General features: G+C 29.1%; 3 protein-coding genes across 6 annotated transcripts in view; all 3 read left to right on the top strand.

Annotated features, from left to right (window-relative positions):
- The first annotated feature begins 1,295 nt into the window (after window positions 1-1,295).
- Window positions 1,296-5,418, top strand: LOC124427990 (myb-like protein X). The gene is made up of 3 exons (XM_046971498.1): window positions 1,296-2,366; window positions 3,430-3,481; window positions 3,829-5,418. The coding sequence occupies exons 1-3, from the start codon at window positions 2,224-2,226 to the stop codon at window positions 5,152-5,154; spliced, it is 1,521 nt and encodes a 506-aa protein (XP_046827454.1). The 5' UTR covers window positions 1,296-2,223; the 3' UTR covers window positions 5,155-5,418.
- A 3,385-nt stretch (window positions 5,419-8,803) lies between these two features.
- Window positions 8,804-13,714, top strand: LOC124427947. Of its 2 annotated transcripts, none has more exons than XM_046971426.1 (5): window positions 8,804-10,326; window positions 10,503-11,044; window positions 11,215-11,537; window positions 11,625-11,933; window positions 12,074-13,714. In XM_046971426.1, the coding sequence occupies exons 1-5, from the start codon at window positions 10,154-10,156 to the stop codon at window positions 12,533-12,535; spliced, it is 1,809 nt and encodes a 602-aa protein (XP_046827382.1). In that variant the 5' UTR covers window positions 8,804-10,153; the 3' UTR covers window positions 12,536-13,714. The 2 variants fall into 2 exon arrangements, with proteins under 2 accessions (XP_046827382.1, XP_046827381.1); XM_046971425.1 differs by having other exon boundaries at window positions 11,212-11,537.
- Window positions 13,241-20,681, top strand: part of LOC124427946 (leucine-rich repeats and immunoglobulin-like domains protein 3) — a 7,746-nt gene continuing 305 nt past the window's right edge. Inside the window, exons 1-14 of one of the 3 annotated variants that reach the window (XM_046971423.1) lie at window positions 13,241-13,984; window positions 14,746-14,817; window positions 14,985-15,128; window positions 15,233-15,370; window positions 15,488-15,658; window positions 15,746-16,033; window positions 16,142-16,285; window positions 16,392-16,630; window positions 16,713-16,859; window positions 16,947-17,261; window positions 17,350-17,631; window positions 17,724-17,999; window positions 18,119-18,409; window positions 18,506-20,681. The exon at window positions 18,506-20,681 is cut by the window's right edge and continues 305 nt beyond it. In XM_046971423.1, coding sequence (XP_046827379.1) covers window positions 13,728-13,984; window positions 14,746-14,817; window positions 14,985-15,128; window positions 15,233-15,370; window positions 15,488-15,658; window positions 15,746-16,033; window positions 16,142-16,285; window positions 16,392-16,630; window positions 16,713-16,859; window positions 16,947-17,261; window positions 17,350-17,631; window positions 17,724-17,999; window positions 18,119-18,409; window positions 18,506-18,627 — 2,886 coding nt within the window. In that variant the 5' untranslated portion in view covers window positions 13,241-13,727 and the 3' untranslated portion in view covers window positions 18,628-20,681. Of the gene's footprint in view, window positions 13,985-14,745; window positions 14,818-14,984; window positions 15,129-15,232; window positions 15,371-15,487; window positions 15,659-15,745; window positions 16,034-16,141; window positions 16,286-16,391; window positions 16,631-16,712; window positions 16,860-16,946; window positions 17,262-17,349; window positions 17,632-17,723; window positions 18,000-18,118; window positions 18,410-18,502 lie in introns of all 3 variants that reach the window. The other 2 variants (XM_046971422.1, XM_046971424.1) reach the window with 2 other exon arrangements.

Raw genomic sequence — 20,681 nt, 5'->3', positions numbered from 1 at the left:
GAATTTTTTTACTTCGATAAGATAAATCATATAAAATGTTATATTTATATATCAAAAGTTATTTCCCTTAAAAATCTTCATTCATTTTTTTTTTTTTCATTTTTATTTTAAGCTCGTACGAACAGCTATATCTTATGTAACTATGATCCATTCACTAGAATAATCGATTAATTTCGGATCGATTGACTTACGCATACGTAGAAAAAGGAATAATAATTGCATGTTGATCAATTGCATTTAAAAAAAAAAAAAAAAAAAAAAAAAAATTATTATTAATAAACACTGAACAAATAAAATTACGGAAGGATTTATCACGAGAAGGATTTATATATATATATATATATATAAATACATATATTACAAATACCAAAAAGATATATACATATAAAATTTCTTAAAAAAAAATTTATTTAATGTTTTATTTCTAAGATATATTCCAATTTATTTTTTCAATAACCATTTCTTTTTTCCTTAATTCGTGATCATATGTAAAATGTCTGCCATGTTTGTTTACAATTAATAAAATTATAAAAAAAAGATATTACACTTTACTACAACGTTTAAAAAAGAAATAATATTTTATAATTCATATTTTGCTTTTTAATCATAATCACATGCTTATCAGTAATATATAACTATGATTGCATAATAATATATCTAAACTTCTACGATCTAAAATCTTCTCCCCCCATCTACAAATTTAGGAACTACGCAGTAACTAAATAATTCAATGCTACTTAAACTGTAGTTAAACTGTAGTTGAGTTACAATTTAACGGCAATGAACATTAAACAAATCTCGTAGATCAATGAATTATTTTAGATGATTGTTAGAAAAGATATGCAGAAATCTCTGCGATCATAGGTGCATGTACATACACAAATAGATACATACACATACACATACAGAGCCAAAAGTGCATACGTGCATTTAAAAAATCTCTTGCATTACCATTGACTTTTCGAAATAAAGATACGATACTCGAATGCACATAGAAAACGTATATTTCACGCGCACGTACTTACACAAACAAATGATGCATGAATGCGAAAATGCATTTCCTTTTGGTGATATTCCATTTATAAGGAATTCTTTTTTAGGTCATTCTTTTGATATCATGATTAACAAAAGTATGAAAATTTTGATATAAAATATAAGAAATTATTAAATGCGATGAAATATAACGAAATATTTAAATTAGAAATGTTTATGAATTTATTGAAGAATTTTATACATAGAAATGCGCCATAAGGGAGAATATATTTCTTGTACTCGTGTGCTTCTCTAATGTTTGACATTGGAATTTACCAACGCGAAGGGAGGTGCAGTACCGGTTGCACGCGTGTGGCGTACATTGAATGCTATGACAGTTTCTTTCGAATATTTCGTCGAGAAAGTTACGTAAAAGTTTATCGTTTCATCATTGAATCAGTGGTACGATGTTATAGAAAGAAAAAGAAGTTAAGAAAATCATTGATATTAATTTATTGCCGATAAACTGATTCGACTTGACTCGACTCGACTCGACTCGACTCGACTCGACTCTTGTCCAACTTTCGTAAAGGATAAAAAGTATAAAAACGTTCTTGCGCGTCTCTCCGACATCGAAGGAATCAGGCGACATTATATGGCGTCGTTGTACACGAAGAACCCGACATTTCTTTTATTACGTTATAAAGTATCTTTAAATCACTTGAATTAGTTCGTCGCGTCGTTAGGGAGAGTTTCGCGCGTAACCTTCGTTACGTACGCATTTGTAAAGAGAGCGAGAGTGAGTGAGAGAGAGAGAGAGAAGAGAGATAAGAAGAGAGAGAGATAGTGAGAGAAAATACATATACATATCCATATGTAGTGTAAGAAAAAGAGGCAAAAAGAGTGGGACCAGCTTGAGTTTATTCGATTAAAAGAGAGAGAAAGAGAGAGAGAGAAAGAAAAAAAGAAAGAAAGAAAAAGAGAAGGAAGATCCAAAGGTACGGACTTCTTATGAATTTGATCTTCAAAAATAAATTAAAAAACGTATCTAACAAAGATTAGACGCGCGACTAAAAAATTAGAAAAAAAAAGAGAGGGAGAGAGAGAAAGAAGACGAGAAAGAAAGAAAGAAAGAAAAAAATAAAAGGAGGAAAAAAAAAATAAAATAAAATAAAGGGCGTGGATTTGTATCTGTAGGACGATTAATTAGGAATACAGATATATACGATATAAAAACGTTTGCCATAAGCCATGGGTAAGACGCCAAAGAAGGCGGCCCCTGGGGGCGATGAGAGGAATTTGTACGTTCGGAGAATCAAGGCAACGACCGCGCCGTCAAAAAGTTTTGAATCTATCTTACCTGAGAGACAGCGCGAGTCGGAGAATTCGAACAGGTTTGTAAAATAAATAAGATGGAACAAAGCGATTACTTCATTGCATCTTATTCCGTCATTTGCGTACAATTCATAATTGTAATCGTCTATATACTTTTAAAGATTCTTTTATATTTCATATAATAATCTTTTCAATGATTTTTACATTCTCAAATAAAGTTTTACATTAATTGTATTCCGATTATAAATTATATGTTTATATTGGGAACACGTTAATGCTTGGCTTTATCAATACGAGATTTATTTATATATCAAACGTACATCCGTATATAATTTTAATAATATTTGTACAGAGTACGAGCTTGATGCAAAGATAAATCTAACTTTAAGATATCGTAATGGAGTGGTTGGTACAAACTATGGAAATTGAATTAAATGAAATTGCATATTGAAATAAGTTTCAATTATATTTTGCAATTGTTTTAAATGATATCTGTTGCTTTTGATCGCTCCTCATTGGATAATAATTATGAAAATAACGCAATTTAATTTAATTTCTATATGGATTTGTAAAATTTTTACCTCTCATCACCTCCAGCATTTCTTTGAATATTTATGGTATAAAGATATTAACCACTTGTGCAGGCAATTAATTCATAGATCCCAGTGTCAGAACGTTATATTATAATTACCTGGAACGTGTCACTTGAAATTTGTGAATATTGCCATATTCTGCTTTTATTTTCAGTATCTCATGTCTACTTTCTTTCTCAGATATGATTTCATTCTATTTTCGTCATCGAATATGATTCTGCATCGCTTTCAATGTTGAAAAACAATTTATTTTAATTAATCGTTTTCTTTTTTTTTATATTTGTCGAAATAATATCACTATGTTCACTGTCGCTCTTTATTTTATGATATTGGTTGAAATTACTAAAATAAAATAAATGTATTATTTGATTTGACTGTACAACACGTCTTTGGCAATTTTTAAACAAAAACATCTCGACCTGCATAAAAATGATACAAATGAAAGAAAAACATTGTTCCAGCGCAAGTGGTTAAGTATATAAGTATATTTGTTGGTATTAATTTTAAGAGTTAATTTATTTTGTTACAGACCAAAGCTGAGTAATATACAGAAAAAAGTACTTCCTGGTTCTGCAAAAAAAGTAAGTTGAAAATTAAGCTTTTGAAAATTCAAGTAAATTTTATTTGATATATAAAATTGTTTATTTTTGTTGAATAAGTTATTAATAGTTTTTGCAATTCATATTAGTAATGATTAAACAGTTTTATAAGTTTTTATCAATAAGTAAATTTATCTTAACTATTATTCTTTAGATGGTAAGGAACCTTAATTGTTATCTCTAACCACATCCCTTGATAACACACTATAATAAAAAATCTAAAATCTGTGTTTAGAAAAGGAAAACAAATTCTATTTGTATATTTAAATTAATTCTATTATTTGCCATTTAGAAAAATATCAAAACAATAATAATATATTTTGTTACAGAGTAAACTTCATAGTGCAGCATATAATTTGAATCAATCAACAAAGAGCTTAACTAAGGAAATTAGTAAAGAAGGTAAAGTGCAAAGTACCCTTCAACATTTACGAATAGCAAAACAAAAGATGCAGCCTAAACTGGAAGAAGCAGAAACAGCAAGTAGTATATCTACAGAGAAGGATGAAAAGGAGGAGATTATAAGTGATGTAGGTAACAAAAAAGAAGAAGCTCCAACCAAAGACAGTAATATTAATCATATAACGGATGAACAAGATTCTACATTGAGTACGAATACTGAGAAAAAGACTGCAGAGAGTATAGAAGAAGATACAACATCGATACAAAATGAAATAAAATTACAGGATAAAGAGAATGACAAAAAAGAAAATTTGGAAGAGAATAAAAAAGAATCCAGAGAAGAAGAGCAAGATGAAGTACAATTAACTTTGCGAGTGGAGGATAGTCCTGTGAAACCACAAGAGAGTGTATCTACTGTTAGTATAACAAATGATGAAAATGAATCGGAGGAATTACCTCAAATACAAGAAGTAAACGATAATACGAAAGAAAAGAAAAGTTCACAAACAGAATCTGAAGCAGGAACAGAAAGTTGTTCCATAGATATAGTAGAATCTGTAACGTCTGAATTATCTGAGGTATCTGAATCTCCAAGTCAACAGGATACTCAGAAAGAAAGGGAAAACTTTGACCAAAACATAAAGAATGAAATTTCAGGTGTAAATTATGACGCATCAGTAACATTAAAAGATGTACAAATTAAATTAAATGATTGTCTTAAAGAAAAATATAAGCATGTTGAAGTATGCGATACTGATAATAATATATCTAACTTATCTTCAAGCGATACTTTTGGTAAAACTTTGCGGAATATTTCTGGAAGATCTGCTATCAATAGATTTCGACATACATCGTCGTTCGATTATAGGTTTTCTCCAAATGATACACAGTTAACAAACGTATCAATGTTATCGTCACCACGAAGAGAAATGACAAATGTAAAAATTTTACGTTACAGTACAGGATTATCAGATATAATGTCCAGTAATGGTAATCCTGTCGAAAGAAAACGTAAACTTGAATCTCCTGATTCATTTACCATAAAGAAACAAAAAACAGAGCAAAATAGTTTGTTGAATACATCAATGGATCTTTTGAGAGGGTTACGTAAACCAATACAAATTTCGACACCAAATGTAAGTTACAAGGTACAATCTGATAAATTAAATATTAGAGAAATAAATGATGGTAATGATAAGTTTTTACCAACGCATACTGATGATGGTACAAAAAAATGGTGTGTCATTATGTAAAGTAATGAAAAAACTGAATTATTATCTATAAGTATTTTTCTATACTTCATAATTATAGGAGAAGTAATAATCCTAATCTGTATGTTAGTAATAATGTTAAAAAAAAATTGTTATCCTTTTTTTTACTTGCTTAGTATAAAGTTTATACATATAGAAAGCATATGTACATGTTTTCATTTGTATATCTTGATAAAGACTGCACAGTAGAATTTACTTCTCCTATAAATCTTATATGCATATATATATATATATATATATATATATATATATATATATATATTTAAGAGTCTATATGCCTTCTTGCATAAAAGTATAAAAAAAAATAAAAAAATCACCCAGAAACTTTGAATAGAAGAGTTCGTATTGATGTTTCTGATTCATGATCAAACATTTATATGATAAAAAAGATATTTTAGATTATATTGAATAGTAGAGAAAGAGACGACGTTATTGTAGAGATAGAGAAGAGTTTAGAAACTTTTTTTAGAATAATCCAAGAACTTTATACCAACCATGTGTGTTGCTTGTTATTTGAATCTGTTCGCAAGTAAAAGAATTCATATTACCATTCGTTCATTACAAATATTTCTAGACGATCTATATTTAGTTTGAAAAATATATTTATGTTACTGTATGGGGGACTTTACAAACCATATTGCAAATCTAAGCATCATACATGCACAATTTTTTTTGCATAACTGCACAAACTATAATTCTCAAGTGCGATAACTTGTAAACATTGCTATATTCCAAAAATAAACAATAATTGTATGCTTCAAGAAATATTCGAATTACTTCAGAAAATTACTTTCAAAAGTTTTTGATTATATGTTCTGTAATAGTATGGATCAAATTCAATTTATTAAAAATATATTTTGAAATAGTCTGTGTTTTAACTAATTATAATAATGAATCGACTGGACGGGCAGATCTCATAGCTTGAAAATATATTATAAGCTTAAAAAAATACATAGAGATTTATAAGTAATTAATGAATCATTATGATATACTATTTTACATTAAAGTCCTGATTAAGTTGATATAATAATTTGTTCGAGAGTAGCCAAAAGCTTTAATATTAGTCATATGTTTATGATATACATATACATATACATACATACATATACATATATGTATATGCACACATATATATATATATATGTGAGTGTATATATTATACTCTCAAATAATTTTTTATAGTCGTAAAAAGTAAAAGAAAAGAAAATCCATCCTTCAAAATACATGACATAGAACCTGTAATAAATTTCTCATAGAAATTAACATAAAATATATATAAAGAGAGAGAGAGAGAAAAAGAGAGAAGGCTTAATTAATTATTTGCATTTTTAGATCTATCTTTAGATCATTCAGTAAAATGTAAATTTAATGTATTTTCATAATAGATACTTGTGCAAAGCCTCAGCATTTATAAATAATTGTACAAAAAACTTTGGACATTTTTTAATAACAAGTAGAGAGAACGTATCAATTAAGTTGCCTTATCTCGATTTGGTGACATATGAAACACATTTTTTTAAATAAAAGATAGTGCACATAATATGAAGATACGTCGTTCATAATAGAATCGTATCTTTAAATAAATAAAATAGATTTTTATTTTAATGTAGAAATTGACATATAGTTTTATTATCGTGCAAATTATAAAAGGTACAAATATTGTACATTGTAGTAAGAATTATGAAGTGTAAAAGACAAAAGCGAAAATAGCTCTCTGCGTCAAAAAAAAAAAAGAAAAAAGAAAAAAAGGAAAAAAAAAGAAAAAAAGAAAAGGAAAAAAAAAGAAAAAAAAGAAAGAAGAAGAAAAAGAAAAGACAAAAAAGTCATAAAATTTTAATCCACTTTTTAATCGTTGTTCATTAACCTTTATTATCATTTTTCTTATAACTGCAAAAAGTCTGTAAAAACAAAAAAAAATATTCTTTAACTTTTACATCTATGACTATTATTGAGCGTAATAATTAAATAATTTTCTTTTTATTTATTTTTTTTTTTTTTTCTTTTTTAATGCGAATTATTTCGTTCGTCCAAATGTGTGAAAAATGGATTGTTCAATTGTAATGATTTTTTTTTTTTACCTCAGCGTGTCGACATTGCGTATCATAAATTCTCTTACAATAAATAAATAAATAACGAAACAAAAAAGGAAAAGAAACAATTGCATTGATATTTGAAAAAAAAATGAATAAATAAAGAAAAAATTCAAATATCGATAATAAAACCTAATCGAAATATTGAAACAGAACGATGTAATTTTATATTTGTTAATTAAATATTATCATCAAAAAGATTAATAATGTATATAGAAAAATGAGTTTTAATAAATTTCTTAAACTGTAAACATCAATTTGTATGAAAGATTATAAATAAAATAGTATAACGATGATAATAATAATAATAATAATAATAATAATAATAATAATAATAATAATAATAATAATAATAATAAAATAATGCGGAAGATGGAACGGAACGTAACGAGCGTATATATGCGTCCTAGAAAAATTGACGTTCAGGTGTACGAAGAACGCATATCAAAGGTCGTGAACGTTCCGTAAATTAGCGTCGAGTTGTCACAGATGTGTTCCATCTATGGAAAACACATTATTTTATTTTACAAGAGCGGTGAAGCGAAAGGGTTAATGAACGGTGTATCACGTGACTCATGGACGGAAGTAGGCAGATCCGTATCTCGCATTAATTGTTATTATTATTATTATTACAATGTTTTTTTTTTTTTTTTTTTTTTGTAACTCAAGTACCTCTTTAATTATTCTTCGTTTTAATAATGCAAAAGAACAAAAACAAAAACAAAAAAGAAAAAAGAAAAACAGAAGAAAAAAGAAATAGCGGAAAACTCTACTTTTACAGGTTTAAAACCTGGTTATCCATTTCTCAGAACTCTCTCAAAGAAGGGAGACATCATAGAGACCACTAACTCGAGAAATTGACAGGTTAATACACAGGAAAAGATATTCCCCATAGTTATTAACGTATACCAAAAGAAAGTTTCCGGATTTCTTTGGTTGTACGTATACATTTATAATATATACATATACATATGCATATATATATATATATATATAAATATATGGTACTATACTACTCATCGACTTGTCTCATATCGGTATGCAGGTTAGTAGGTCACCATCACATCTCTCAGCAATGATTCGAAGTATCCAGAAACAGAGATCACACGATGACATCTAAAATTCACTAAATGTAATCTATACTATATATATACAGATACACATACATACACTTTTATTTAGATTCATTTTTGATATTCAAATCAGTTTGACAAAAAAGAGATTATCTATCATTTTATTCCCTTTCGAATATCTTGAATTTTGATATTTTCATTTTCCCGCTAAACTCCTCGCTTCTCTCCGCCAATCAGATTCATTGTTTTCATTTTCCAATTATACTTCGACGAAATATATTAAAGAAAATTATTCATCGAATTAATATGTGAGATATAAAAAAAAAAAAGAACGAATGAAATATAAATTAGTTTATATAGATTATATAAAGAAGTATTACGAAATAATTTCTTTTTCAAAATTGATCCTAACCGATAACGAAATTTTTAGGTTAAATACATCGATTTTAAACAAAAGATAATATTTATATATGCATATATATATATATATATATATATATATATATATATATAAGTAAAATTTGAAAATTTTTGGAAAGTGTTACATCATTTTTTTCATCAATTTATAAAAAGTTCTGACAAGTATCTGTCGTATTGAAAAAATGCAGAATGTTTGAAAACTTCAATCCCTTTCCATCTCGTCATTTTCCCTCTCTTTCTCTTTCTCTCTCTCTCTCTCTCTCTCTCATACACAAACACACACACACATTCTTTCCTACTCTTTCTTGCTCTTTCTCTTTTCCCCGTTCTTTCTTGCTATCTTTCTCTTTCACTTATTTTTTTTCTTGTACTCGTTCGTTCACGATCTTCTTCCCACCACACGATATCATTTCACATCCGCCGGTCCAAACGAGGTTTCGTGCACTTTCGAAGACACAGAGATGAGAATTTTGTTACTCGATTCATCGTTCGTAAACCGTATGTCCGTCTGGCCCGATCATTCGAGAAATTGCGATTGGCAAATACGAAACGAATAAATTGAAAAGGTTAAATCATCGATATATGTATATTTATATTTCTACGTTTATTATTATTCAAGCAAGTTTGCTTTGAATTATTTATTTTAAATGTACGAATAAATATTTAATAAACTGTGGTGAATCGCGTTTAATCGCAATCGATGTTTGTGCGTGTGCGTGCGCGTACGTTTATGGAAATTTTATACGGAAGTGAAAATTTTATAACAAGAAATCAATTATTTATTTATTTATTTATTTACTTATTTATTTATTTATTAAAGAGTTATATTCGATGTTCGTCGATTCGAGAAATTGATATTTCAAATAGTGCTTTTGTTTCGCGCGAAATTTTACATCGTAATGTGATTCAAATTTGCCACCAAAAAAGCGCCATTTAATTTTTTGTCTTTCTTTTGATAATAGAAAATTGTGTACGTCTCTGATATATCATAAATATCGAATTTTTTAATTTATTATAAACGATCGAACTGTCGACAAAAGGAAAAAGAGAGAGAGAGAGAGAGAGGAAACAGCCCGACGAGAGAATTTTCATTTGAAAAATTCTGGACCGCTGATTGGTCTGTTCTTAAAAAGTGGATCGTTTGCCCTACAGCTATAGGTCATCTTACGTATTATGATGATTGGTTCGTGAAAAAAGAAAATGACGATCGTTTAATTTAAAAAAGGAAAGGAAAGAAAGAAAAATTATTATTATTTAAATGAAAGAATACGATTTTCAAAAATGATTTATGTTAATTACATACGTTATATATACTACTTGGTTACTTTCGCTTTATATAAAGATACTCTATGTGTATGAACGATGAGGTAAATGATATAAAATATAAAAGAGTGAAAAATGAATAGACGAACGAGCCTACCAGGTGGATTAAATTCCTGTGAAAGGATAAGACCGGAAAGACCAAGAAATCCGATTCAAAAGTTAATATGGAGTCCAAATTCTCAATTTCAAATAAATTATGTAGGAATATTGGAGAACGAAGGATCGAATCCACGTATGGCCTTGAGAAGGTAATAAACTAATACAATTCAAAATAAATATTTACGTAAATATTGCATTCATTTATTAATGGTAATATTGATATCTCTTTTATCGACGTAATAGTTAAATATTCCTAAGCATGTGAAAATTTATAAAGAAAATCTTTTTTCTTTTTTCTTTTTTTTTTTTTTTTTTTTCTTATTAGATTACTTCGACTTTATGAAGGTAGACAATTTCGTGAAGCGGCAGCTTTTCTGATGAAGTTACCGCAGTATACTTTGAAAACAGCTTTACCAGACATTCCAGTGGATTTGTTGATCGAAACTTTACCGCACAGTTTAACTTTGCTCGAGGCTCTTTATTGTAGACTCGTAGAATTAAATGTTACCGATACGAAGATCTTAAGAATAGAACAAGTTCTTTGGAAGGTTGTACAATTGTTGTCGAACAATCAGGATCATGCACGTCCAAGGATTTGGTGTAAATTGTTGACGTATTTAAACAGATTGTCACCTAATACAAAGAATATATTGGCCTCGAGGAAAAAAGCTATAGAAAGAGCAGTCGAAGGACTTGGGAAGCATGGTTTAGTACCTTCGAGTTTGGAAGGTTCAACTAACACAACGAATTCGAATTTGGTACCACTTCCTGTTGTTCTTAGAGAACAACTTGAGGCACGTATCGATGCGTATAAACTCGCAGTTCACAAATTAGAAAGTTTTGGAAAAAATACAGGAGTTCATAAAGGTATCGAATAAATAAATCAAATTAAGCATCTTGTCGATATAAATTAAGAAGCGAGAGTTGTACGTCCGGTTTCGAATGTAAACATCAAATACATATATATATATATATATATATATATATATATGTATATGTATATGTATATGTATGATTAACGTTTTATCTTTCAGTAGATCAAGGCGTCCAGGCTGCTTCCCATCAGCGTCAACTTTCGCTAAAATACAGCGAAGTTCAACAGAGATTAATAGACAATCAAAGCCTATTGAATACATTGGAGAAAGCTGGCAATCCGTACAATCTGGAAAGTTTGTTGGTAGAATTGAAACGTCGAATTGAACACGACAAGGAAGCTCTCAGACAATGGACAGCATTGAGAAAATCTATTGGTTTAGCTGGGACTAAAAATCCAACATTGGCCGCTAATTTGTTACAATTTTCAAAGGGTTGTTCTTTAACTTTACAACTTATATGTGATGGGGGTTCATCGATGGAAAAGGTTGGTCGTAAATTCGGAGGAGAAAAAAAAATTGTAAAATAAGATCTATTGAAATAATTGTTTTTTTTTTTTCTCCTTTTTTTTCAGATATATTCTTCGCCTATACATTTCGAGAACGATTACGAAGAAGAATCATGTAGTACCGGATATCATACCGACGAAAGTCGAACACCGGAACCGGTAGTAGTAATTGCAAATAAAAGACATGAACTTTTCAATAGGGAAGAAAGTTCTCAAGTGTTGATTTCCGGCGATTTACCGGTCGAACGTTTATCCAAACGATATAGCATGTTGTATGCACAGGCACATTTGCATACTCTTGATGCACTTGATACCTTGCGTCCTCTTAACGATGCACCCGAATTAAAAGCTAAAATACTTTATTCCGTAGTCGTGGTAAGTTATTAATCTTAACTCGTATTAATATTAGCATTATTTAAAATTAACATTTTAATTTATAAAACATATCTACACAGAAAACGATAGACATTCTTTGACGTTACAATTATGATTATTATTAATCATTAATTTTATAGTTATCATGGCGTTTAGCTGGAATGGTTCAAACGTACAGACGTCTAGAAGCATTAAATATCTTAAATGGTACAACCACCGGTGTACCATCGGTTGCAAATATCGAGGAATGTATAATAAGACAATTAGCTACCAGTGGTGCTCAAAGTGGTGTAGAGGAAGTAGCCGAGCAAGTGATTAATCAGCTGGAAAGAACGTTGTACGATTTACCGTGTTTAAAAGAATGCACGGAAATAAAAAGATACGCTTCCATGTGCGCTGGTTTGGCATGGGTTTGTTTGGCTCGTAATACACCTCTGGTATTGGACGTGGCACAGGATATAGAATTTCGAAAGGAAGTTCATTTGAGGCATCACAGTTCCTCAAATCCAAATGGAACGAGAATAAAATCTGTATTATGGCCAGGTTTACGAGAAGGTTATCAAGGTTCTTGTCTTCACAAAGCTGTTGTTATAACCGTATAATAATATACGGTGAATTAACAACAAAATGATAGATTTTGTTTTTGAGCGGGGAAACTTTTGTTATTAACGTTATATATATAACGATGTAATACATATACAGAATGCGACGTGGATATTATCAGATATTGAAAAACCATATCAAATTTTTTGTACCTTAATATAATTAATATCCAGAGATCATAATAACTGTTATAATCTTAATTTTGAAAAATTACGAAATAAGAATTAATATCTTTCTTTAAATGATATTGATTATGAAAGATTCAAATTTTTTTTATTATCATTAACCATTATCGATGCCGAATATTGCTTTTGGTAACAAGAAAATCGTACATTATATTCATATTTTATAAAAAAAAAAAAAGAAAAAAAAAAGGAAAAAAAAAGAAAAAAAAAAGGGAAAAAAATGAAAAATAAAAAATAAAAGAAAACTTGACGAATAAGTTTCCATCAAAGGGAAACTCAAATATATTGTCCAATTTAACGATACTTGAACAAATTTTTTAATTCGTGTTCTTCGTTCAAAATGAAATGAATTCTCGCGCCAATTAATACCAAGCATCGATTAATCGATACTTACAAACTCATCCGTTATTGGCCGCGCCATTTTGTCCAAGTTTCGTCGCTACGAAGACACCATCTAAGCGCCGATAATCCGAACTAACAGTGGTTCGATGCGACAAATCAAATCCCGTCGGGTCTGAAATGTGCGTGGAATAAAAGAGAGAAAAAAAAAAAAAGGATAAAAAAAGAAACACATTCTCTCTCGGCGTCTCCGCCTCCTCCTAACGAACTCGATAATTTTTCATCTAAATTATCTGGCAACGTTGGATCGTACTCGTCTATCTCTCTCTGATCATCATCATCATCATCGTCGTCTTCGTCGTTGTCTTCGTCGTCGTCGTCGTCGTCGTCGTTGTAGGCGTCATCATGATGTATGAATCCAAGTGTCGACGAAGTTTGTTTTGAATCGATTGAATGTGGATATTTGACTTTTTCGTTATTATGGTAATTCCCTTGAAAAGGAGTGGCGTTGAGTTTATTTATCGTTATGGCGTTAATCGCTTATATCCGTCAATATTCGATTGAGAAATAATAAAAAAAATTTAAAAAAAAAAAAAAAAAAAAAAAAGAAAAAAAGAGAAAAAAGAAAAAGGAAAAAAGTGTTGAAAATTGATACGATAAAAGTATAATGTCGGAGATTGAAAAGATTTTTCTCATTCAATGTCGGCTACGATCGAAAGGAAACGATTCGATCATCGTGAAATTATTCGTCCTATGGATTCTTTTACCGTTGAATTTGATGATGGCCGATCGGCCAATTATATCAAATTCGGAGAAAAGTAATAAGTGTCCTGTCGAATGTGGTTGCATAGGGAACGTTGTGATATGTAATAATTTACAATTGATCGAAGCACCTAGCGGTTTACCACCATGGACCGAAAATTTGTGAGTAAACAATCGTTCGTTCTTATGTTGATTTTATTTTATTTTTGCTGGCTTTCTTTCTTTCTTGTCTTTTTTTTCTTTTCTTTTTCTATCTTTCTTTCTTTCTTTTTTTTTTTTTTTTTTTTTTTTTTTTTAATTTTTCGTTAATTTCTAACTACAATTATCGTGTGTGCGTTATATATATATATATCGAGTTTCTTCTGATATCGATAACATTATCACGGTATTTATCGCTACTACATTAAGATTTGTGATTGTTTCGTTACACAAGTGTATTCGAAGAAAGGAGAAGAGTTCTTTATCTTTTTTTTTTTTATTTATTTATTTATTTATTTTTTTTTTTTTTTGACAGTTCGTTTATATAACAATACGTTTACCGTATACTTATTATTAATTATTCAAATTCTAACTTCGCTATCGAAATTTGTTATATCGAACTTTATAATTAGAGATTTAAAAAGAGTAATTATGTAACATTATAAACTAAATAGTTAATTGTATATTATTGGGTTAAGGCAAATACATTTGTATCATTTGTATTCTTTGCTAAGTTGCTACTTGGATTTTACTGTTACCATATAAAGTCTTATGCTTGAAGGTTAACCAGTTTTAACTTCTAATAGTAAGGATCATTTAAGGATATCATTCTTCTTAGAAAAGAAAGACATGACATAGATAGAAACGTACTAGTACTAGTTCTTCAAGTTATTTTTATTTAATAGCAATGTACTTTAAAACGTATCGGTTTTCTTTCTTTTCAGAAGTCTAAAAGATAATAATATAAGCAACTTGAAGTTTGATTCGTTACTACATTTAACAGAACTCAAAGAACTGTAAGTTTTATTTATAAATTAATAGAATACCGATATTATTATACTACTACTATGTGTGTGTGTGTGTGTGTGCGTGTGTGTATGTGTGCTTGCGCGTGTGTGTACTTTTTTTTATATGTAATGGGTGATTTTATATATGATAACTAATCAATAACATAATTTTACAGGGATATGAGCGCTAATAAATTAGGAGATAACTTTACTATTGGTTTATCGGATGCGGCACAACTGAAAGGGCTCAAAGTGAATAAAAATCAATTGACGCAAATACCTGATCTTTCTTTCGTTAAAAATTTAACACATCTCAGTTTGTACGTATTATAATTTTCTATGCAATGTGCCAATTGATTTAATTAATACTTTTCTTTTTGTCTTATGCTTTTGTAAAAACTCAATATTTAATATTTCATTACAGATCGCACAATGAAATTTCTACAATTAATGGAACTGCTTTAGCTGTCTTATCGGAGCTTCAAACTTTGGACTTGAGTTTAAATAAAATAATTGTTCTACGACGTGGCTCATTTCTTGCACCTAATAGAATCGTGCATTTGTACGTGCCTTATCAATTATTATCAAATTTTATATAATATAAAGTTATATCAATGTTTTGCAAATAAAGATATAAATTATTATTTTTTTTTTTTTTTTCTTTTCTTTTCTTTTTCAGAAATTTAAATATGAATCGAATATATGTCATTGAAAATGGTAGCTTAGATAATTTGACTTCATTGGAAGAACTTCGTTTAAATAAAAATCATCTTGCACAATTAATGGATATATCGTCAGTGCAAAGTCTCTCTACGGCACTTTTCAGTAATCTTGGAAAATTGAGGATATTGTAAGTTCATACCTATTGCAAATTTCTTTATATCATTATAATATATCTGTCAATGTTGTATAAATAAACGTAAAATTTATGTAACAGAGAATTGAATAGAAATGAGCTGCAACAAATGCAAGTATTAAGTCTAACTGGTTTAACAAATTTGGAAGAATTACGTTTGAAAAGAAACAAAATAAGTACCTTAAATGATGGAGCATTTTGGCCTCTTAAAAATCTCATTCTTCTTCAACTTGATTTCAATATGTTAACAACTGTGAAGAAAGGTGGTTTGTTTGGATTAGAACATTTGAAAAAATTGACTTTATCCCATAATCATATAAAAACGATTGAATCGCAAGCTTGGGATAATTGTGGAGAAATCACTGAATTGTTAGTAAAGAGATACATATATATATATATATGTCTATTTTTATTATTTCTATAAATTATAATGGCATTTATTAAAAGGAAATTAATGAATCCTATGCTTTATTTCAGGGACTTATCATATAATATGTTAATTTCTATAGAACGAGATACGTTTGATCATTTAGATAAACTAGAAAGATTAAAAATGGATCACAATCAAATTACGTATATATCGGATGGAGCTTTTAACTCTACCCCAAAACTACAAGTTTTGTATGTTTATCTAATTGTCCTAAAAATGTCTAATAATGTTTTTTTTTTTTTTTTATTAAATATTTCTAATTTGTTACTATTTGATCAAAGACAAATTAAATTACAGAGATCTTAATTCCAACAAAATATCCTACATGGTAGAAGATATTAATGGAGCTTTTGGTCCGCTCAGTAATTTATGGAAATTAGGACTGGCACATAATAAAATCAAATCTGTTAATAGAAATGCTTTTATCGGTTTAAGTCGTGTTACCGAACTCGACTTGAGTGGGAACAATATAACTAGTATTCAAGAAAATGCATTTAATACGATGCCAGATTTAAAGAAATTGAAATTAAATTCAAGTGAGAAAAGTCTCGAATTAATTTGGACTGTATATTTCTATAATAAAAACTGAAAACATGATTTTTTTAATCGATTTTACAGGATCATTGGTCTGTGATTGTGGATTACAATGGTTTAGCACATGGATAGGATCACATAGATTCGAAGATACAGAAGCTCATTGTGGTTATCCACATTGGTTACAAGATAAACCATTAGCTCAATTACATCATACAAATTTCACATGTGGTTAGTGATAGTATAATAATAATGTAGTTAAAAATTACTATCCTTTTTTTATTTTTTTATTTCTCTTACAATAATATTTATCTACAGATGAATATCCAAAGCCAAGAATAATAGAAGAGCCTACAGATCAAAAACGTGTGAAAGGTGATAACGTGACTCTTATATGCCGTGCAACAAGTACGGCTGACGCACCATTAAAGTTTACTTGGAAACGGGATAACGTGGAATTAGATAATCCTAATTTACAAACAGACATTAGCACGTTGGAAGGTGGTGTAACAAATGCATCCTCTGTTTTGCAACTTATTAACGTGACTCATGCTAATGCTGGAAAGTATCAATGTATGGTCACTAATTCCTACGGAACTACATATTCTGCTAAGGCCAAACTAAGTGTCCTAAGTACGTTAAAGCACATCGATCTTTAATTATCAAATTGACAAAGATTAGTAAACAACAATGTTCCCCCAATGATATATCACATTTACAGTATATCCATCATTTTCAAAAATACCTCGTGATATACGAGTAACTGCTGGAAGTACGGCACGTCTTGAATGTTCAGCCGAAGGACAACCGACTCCTCAGATAGCTTGGCAAAAAGATGGAGGAAATGATTTTCCAGCGGCAAGAGAAAGAAGGATGCATATGATGCCTACGGATGATGTACTTTTTATTGTAGATGTAAAAATGGCTGATAGTGGTGTTTATTCTTGCACTGCTCAAAACCTAGCCGGACTTATCGTAGCGAATGCGACTCTTACTATATTGGGTGAGTTAGTTGTTCCATTATTAATCCATTGTCAATTGGAATAAAGACCACGAATTTCATTTCTAATTTTTATTTAATGATTTTATTTATAGAGGTACCATCATTTGTAAAACCAATGGAAAATAAAGAAATAATGATAGGTGGTTCGATCGTATTGGAATGCATGGCAAGTGGTTCACCACGTCCAAAATTAATGTGGCGTAAAAATGGTAGTCCATTGCAAGTAACGGAACGTCATTTCTTTACGGCAGAAAATCAATTATTAATAATAGTTAATACTATGAGTAACGACGCAGGAAGTTACGAATGTGAAATGAGTAATTCATTGGGCAGTGTTGTTGGTGCGTCTCATCTTACAGTAAATCCTGGTAAGTTTCCGAGAGGAAAAAAGAAAAAGAAAAATAATTAGAATAAGACCAATTTGACTCATTGAACAAGTCAATGAATAATACTACTAATTCGTTAATTTCTTTTCTTTCTTTATTAGCTCCAACGTCTATCGTAAACGAAGATAATATATTGGGATTAATAATAATCACAGTGGTATGCTGTGCCGTTGGTACGTCGGTAGTTTGGGTGGTAATTATTTATCAAACGAGAAGACGTTTAAATAACACGCGCCATTCTAATACACAACAATTACCTACAACGGTAATATCAACGGCGCCAGAAAATCAAACTCACATGTATTTGGATACTAGTTCGCAACACAGTAAAGATAGTGGTACCGGTGATAGTACTAATCCCAGTAACGATCAATTACAATTTTGTTTACCCGGTTAGTGAAATTTACATTGATTTTTAATTACAATTAAAACAATAGTTAAAATTTTACGATCAATTAAACAATTATTATTTTACAATATTTCAGAAGAAATGGTAACTTGTTCGGTCAACAACGAAGAAGAAACTGTAGCAGTTAACGTTGTTGATCCACTTATACGTTATACGAATCATGAACGATATGTTCATTCAGAAAAGGGCTGTGCTGTATAAGCAAGAATTAACTTTCTTTGTTTACGAACAATTTATAGCAAAAGCCTTTAATAATTATAAAAAGCCTTTTACACAGATACCATACATACATACAACATCCATCATCGTTTGATGATATTGAGGTTTAGGACATACAAATAATAATCATGAAAAATGATATCGAAGAAAATCTGTGAAAGGCAATTGAAAATGAAACCTGTCAATATGCAACAGAAAAAGTATTTTTAATACTTGCAACTACTGTATAATGCTATTGGTATGTGTCATCTTATATATAGAATATCAGTGTAATAATAATAATATAATAATAATAATAATATGATGATGATGATGATAATGATGATGATGATGATAATGATGATGATAATGATGATAATGATGTTGATGATGATGATGATGATGATGATGATGATGATGATGATGACTTTATGAAAGAATAGTACTGACTCGTACACGTACGTGTAATACATTATTATACGTATAATTATCAAAGTAAACTGGTCGTTATCAGTGTGGTTATAAGTATGCAAGTAAATTAGCAGTTATGAAAAGAGACACGTATTGTAAATATTTAAGTTTTAAACAAATTCATATTCTGCTATTACTTGCATGAGATTATGGTGTTACACACACACACACATACACTCACACACACACACACACACACACACACTCACACACACACATTGTATGATGACTTCGTTGTAAGAAAGAATCATAAACTCTTTGAAAGTCACCTATACTAGGTCAATCTTTGTGATAGATATTTATTATAGATTTATACGAATTAGGAAGATACAATATTTATGATATTTGAAGGTGTAATTTTATCATGAGGATATAGATGAGAAGTCGAGTATGTATCATCTGTGCACCAATGTACTGATATATATACATATATACATATACATATATATATATATATATATATATATATATATATATATATATATATCTTTGTGGATTGTCTTCCCTCTTCATTTTTACACTGTGGTCGTCGTAATGATTAATAAGTAACATACAAGTTTATTTCTATTCATAATTAATAAACGCGTTGCTTATTGAACGTTATTCATATATAAGTATGTATGTGTGTATGTATGTGTGTGTGTATGTATCTATGTGTGTATCTATGTATGTATGTATGTATGTATGTATGTATGTAATGTATGTATAGTATATGTATGTACGTCCAACGTATATTCTTTTAACGTCATACTTATTTAATCGAAGAAGGAAAAGTATTACTATGACTCGATATATATATGCGAAATTATTTGTTTTGAAAGTGACACTGTGTATATATGTATATATATACATATATATATAGATAGATATGTATATATACACAGTTACTTGACTTGTATTATTTTATTGAATTTAACATAAATTTGATAATGATATGTTTTCTCAAAGTATTATGCAAAAAAAAAGGAAAGGAAAAGAAAAGAAATTTTAACGAAGAGTAAACTGACAATGGATCAACCAAAAATTTTGTTGTAATTATTCAATTGCTCTGCATTATTATTGCAATTAAAAAAATTAAGGAACTTAAAAATTATTGTTTTAAAAGCTGATCTATTTGCGATTTGACAATTTTTTTATTCGAATGAAATCGAAAATAGAAAAGATTAGACGTAAAGAATACTTGTGACGATGAGTGTTAATAACACAATACAAATTATTATTCCTATTATTTTATTTTATTTATTTTCTTTTTTCTTTAGAATCATTAAAATCACTCACACATTTTTCTTTACTTCTAATCCAATGTATTATTATATTTCCAAGCTAATAACGCACACATGAAAAATAAAATAATCACCGAGATAATCCATATTTAAATGACAAAAAGGAGAGCACAAATATTATTAACGACTGTTTAATCTAAATGCTTCGTATATTACAATGAGAATATTGTAAAATCTGCTAGAAAAATTTGAATTTATATTTTTCTAATGCATTTCATCTCACAAAAAGTAATATCAAATATTATATGCGCCATATGAAAATTTTAAACGATATATAAATTCACCCCAAATTTTTAATGCGCT

The sequence above is a fragment of the Vespa crabro genome, chromosome 11 (assembly GCF_910589235.1).
Source record: "Vespa crabro chromosome 11, iyVesCrab1.2, whole genome shotgun sequence".
NCBI lineage: Eukaryota > Metazoa > Arthropoda > Insecta > Hymenoptera > Vespidae > Vespa > Vespa crabro.
This window is presented reverse-complemented; position numbering and strand designations above follow the sequence as displayed.

Excerpts from the sequence above, each read along its gene's own strand:
- LOC124427990 (XM_046971498.1), top strand. The coding sequence starts at position 2,224 with ATGGGTAAGACGCCAAAGAAGGCGGCCCCTGGGGGCGATGAGAGGAAT. Across the intron at positions 2,367-3,429 it reads GAGTCGGAGAATTCGAACAG|ACCAAAGCTGAGTAATATAC; the intron begins GTTTGTAAAATA and ends ATTTTGTTACAG. Across the intron at positions 3,482-3,828 it reads TTCCTGGTTCTGCAAAAAAA|AGTAAACTTCATAGTGCAGC; the intron begins GTAAGTTGAAAA and ends ATTTTGTTACAG.
- LOC124427947 (XM_046971425.1), top strand. The coding sequence starts at position 10,154 with ATGAATAGACGAACGAGCCTACCAGGTGGATTAAATTCCTGTGAAAGG. Across the intron at positions 11,045-11,211 it reads AAATACAGGAGTTCATAAAG|TAGATCAAGGCGTCCAGGCT; the intron begins GTATCGAATAAA and ends TTTATCTTTCAG. Across the intron at positions 11,538-11,624 it reads GGGGTTCATCGATGGAAAAG|ATATATTCTTCGCCTATACA; the intron begins GTTGGTCGTAAA and ends CTTTTTTTTCAG.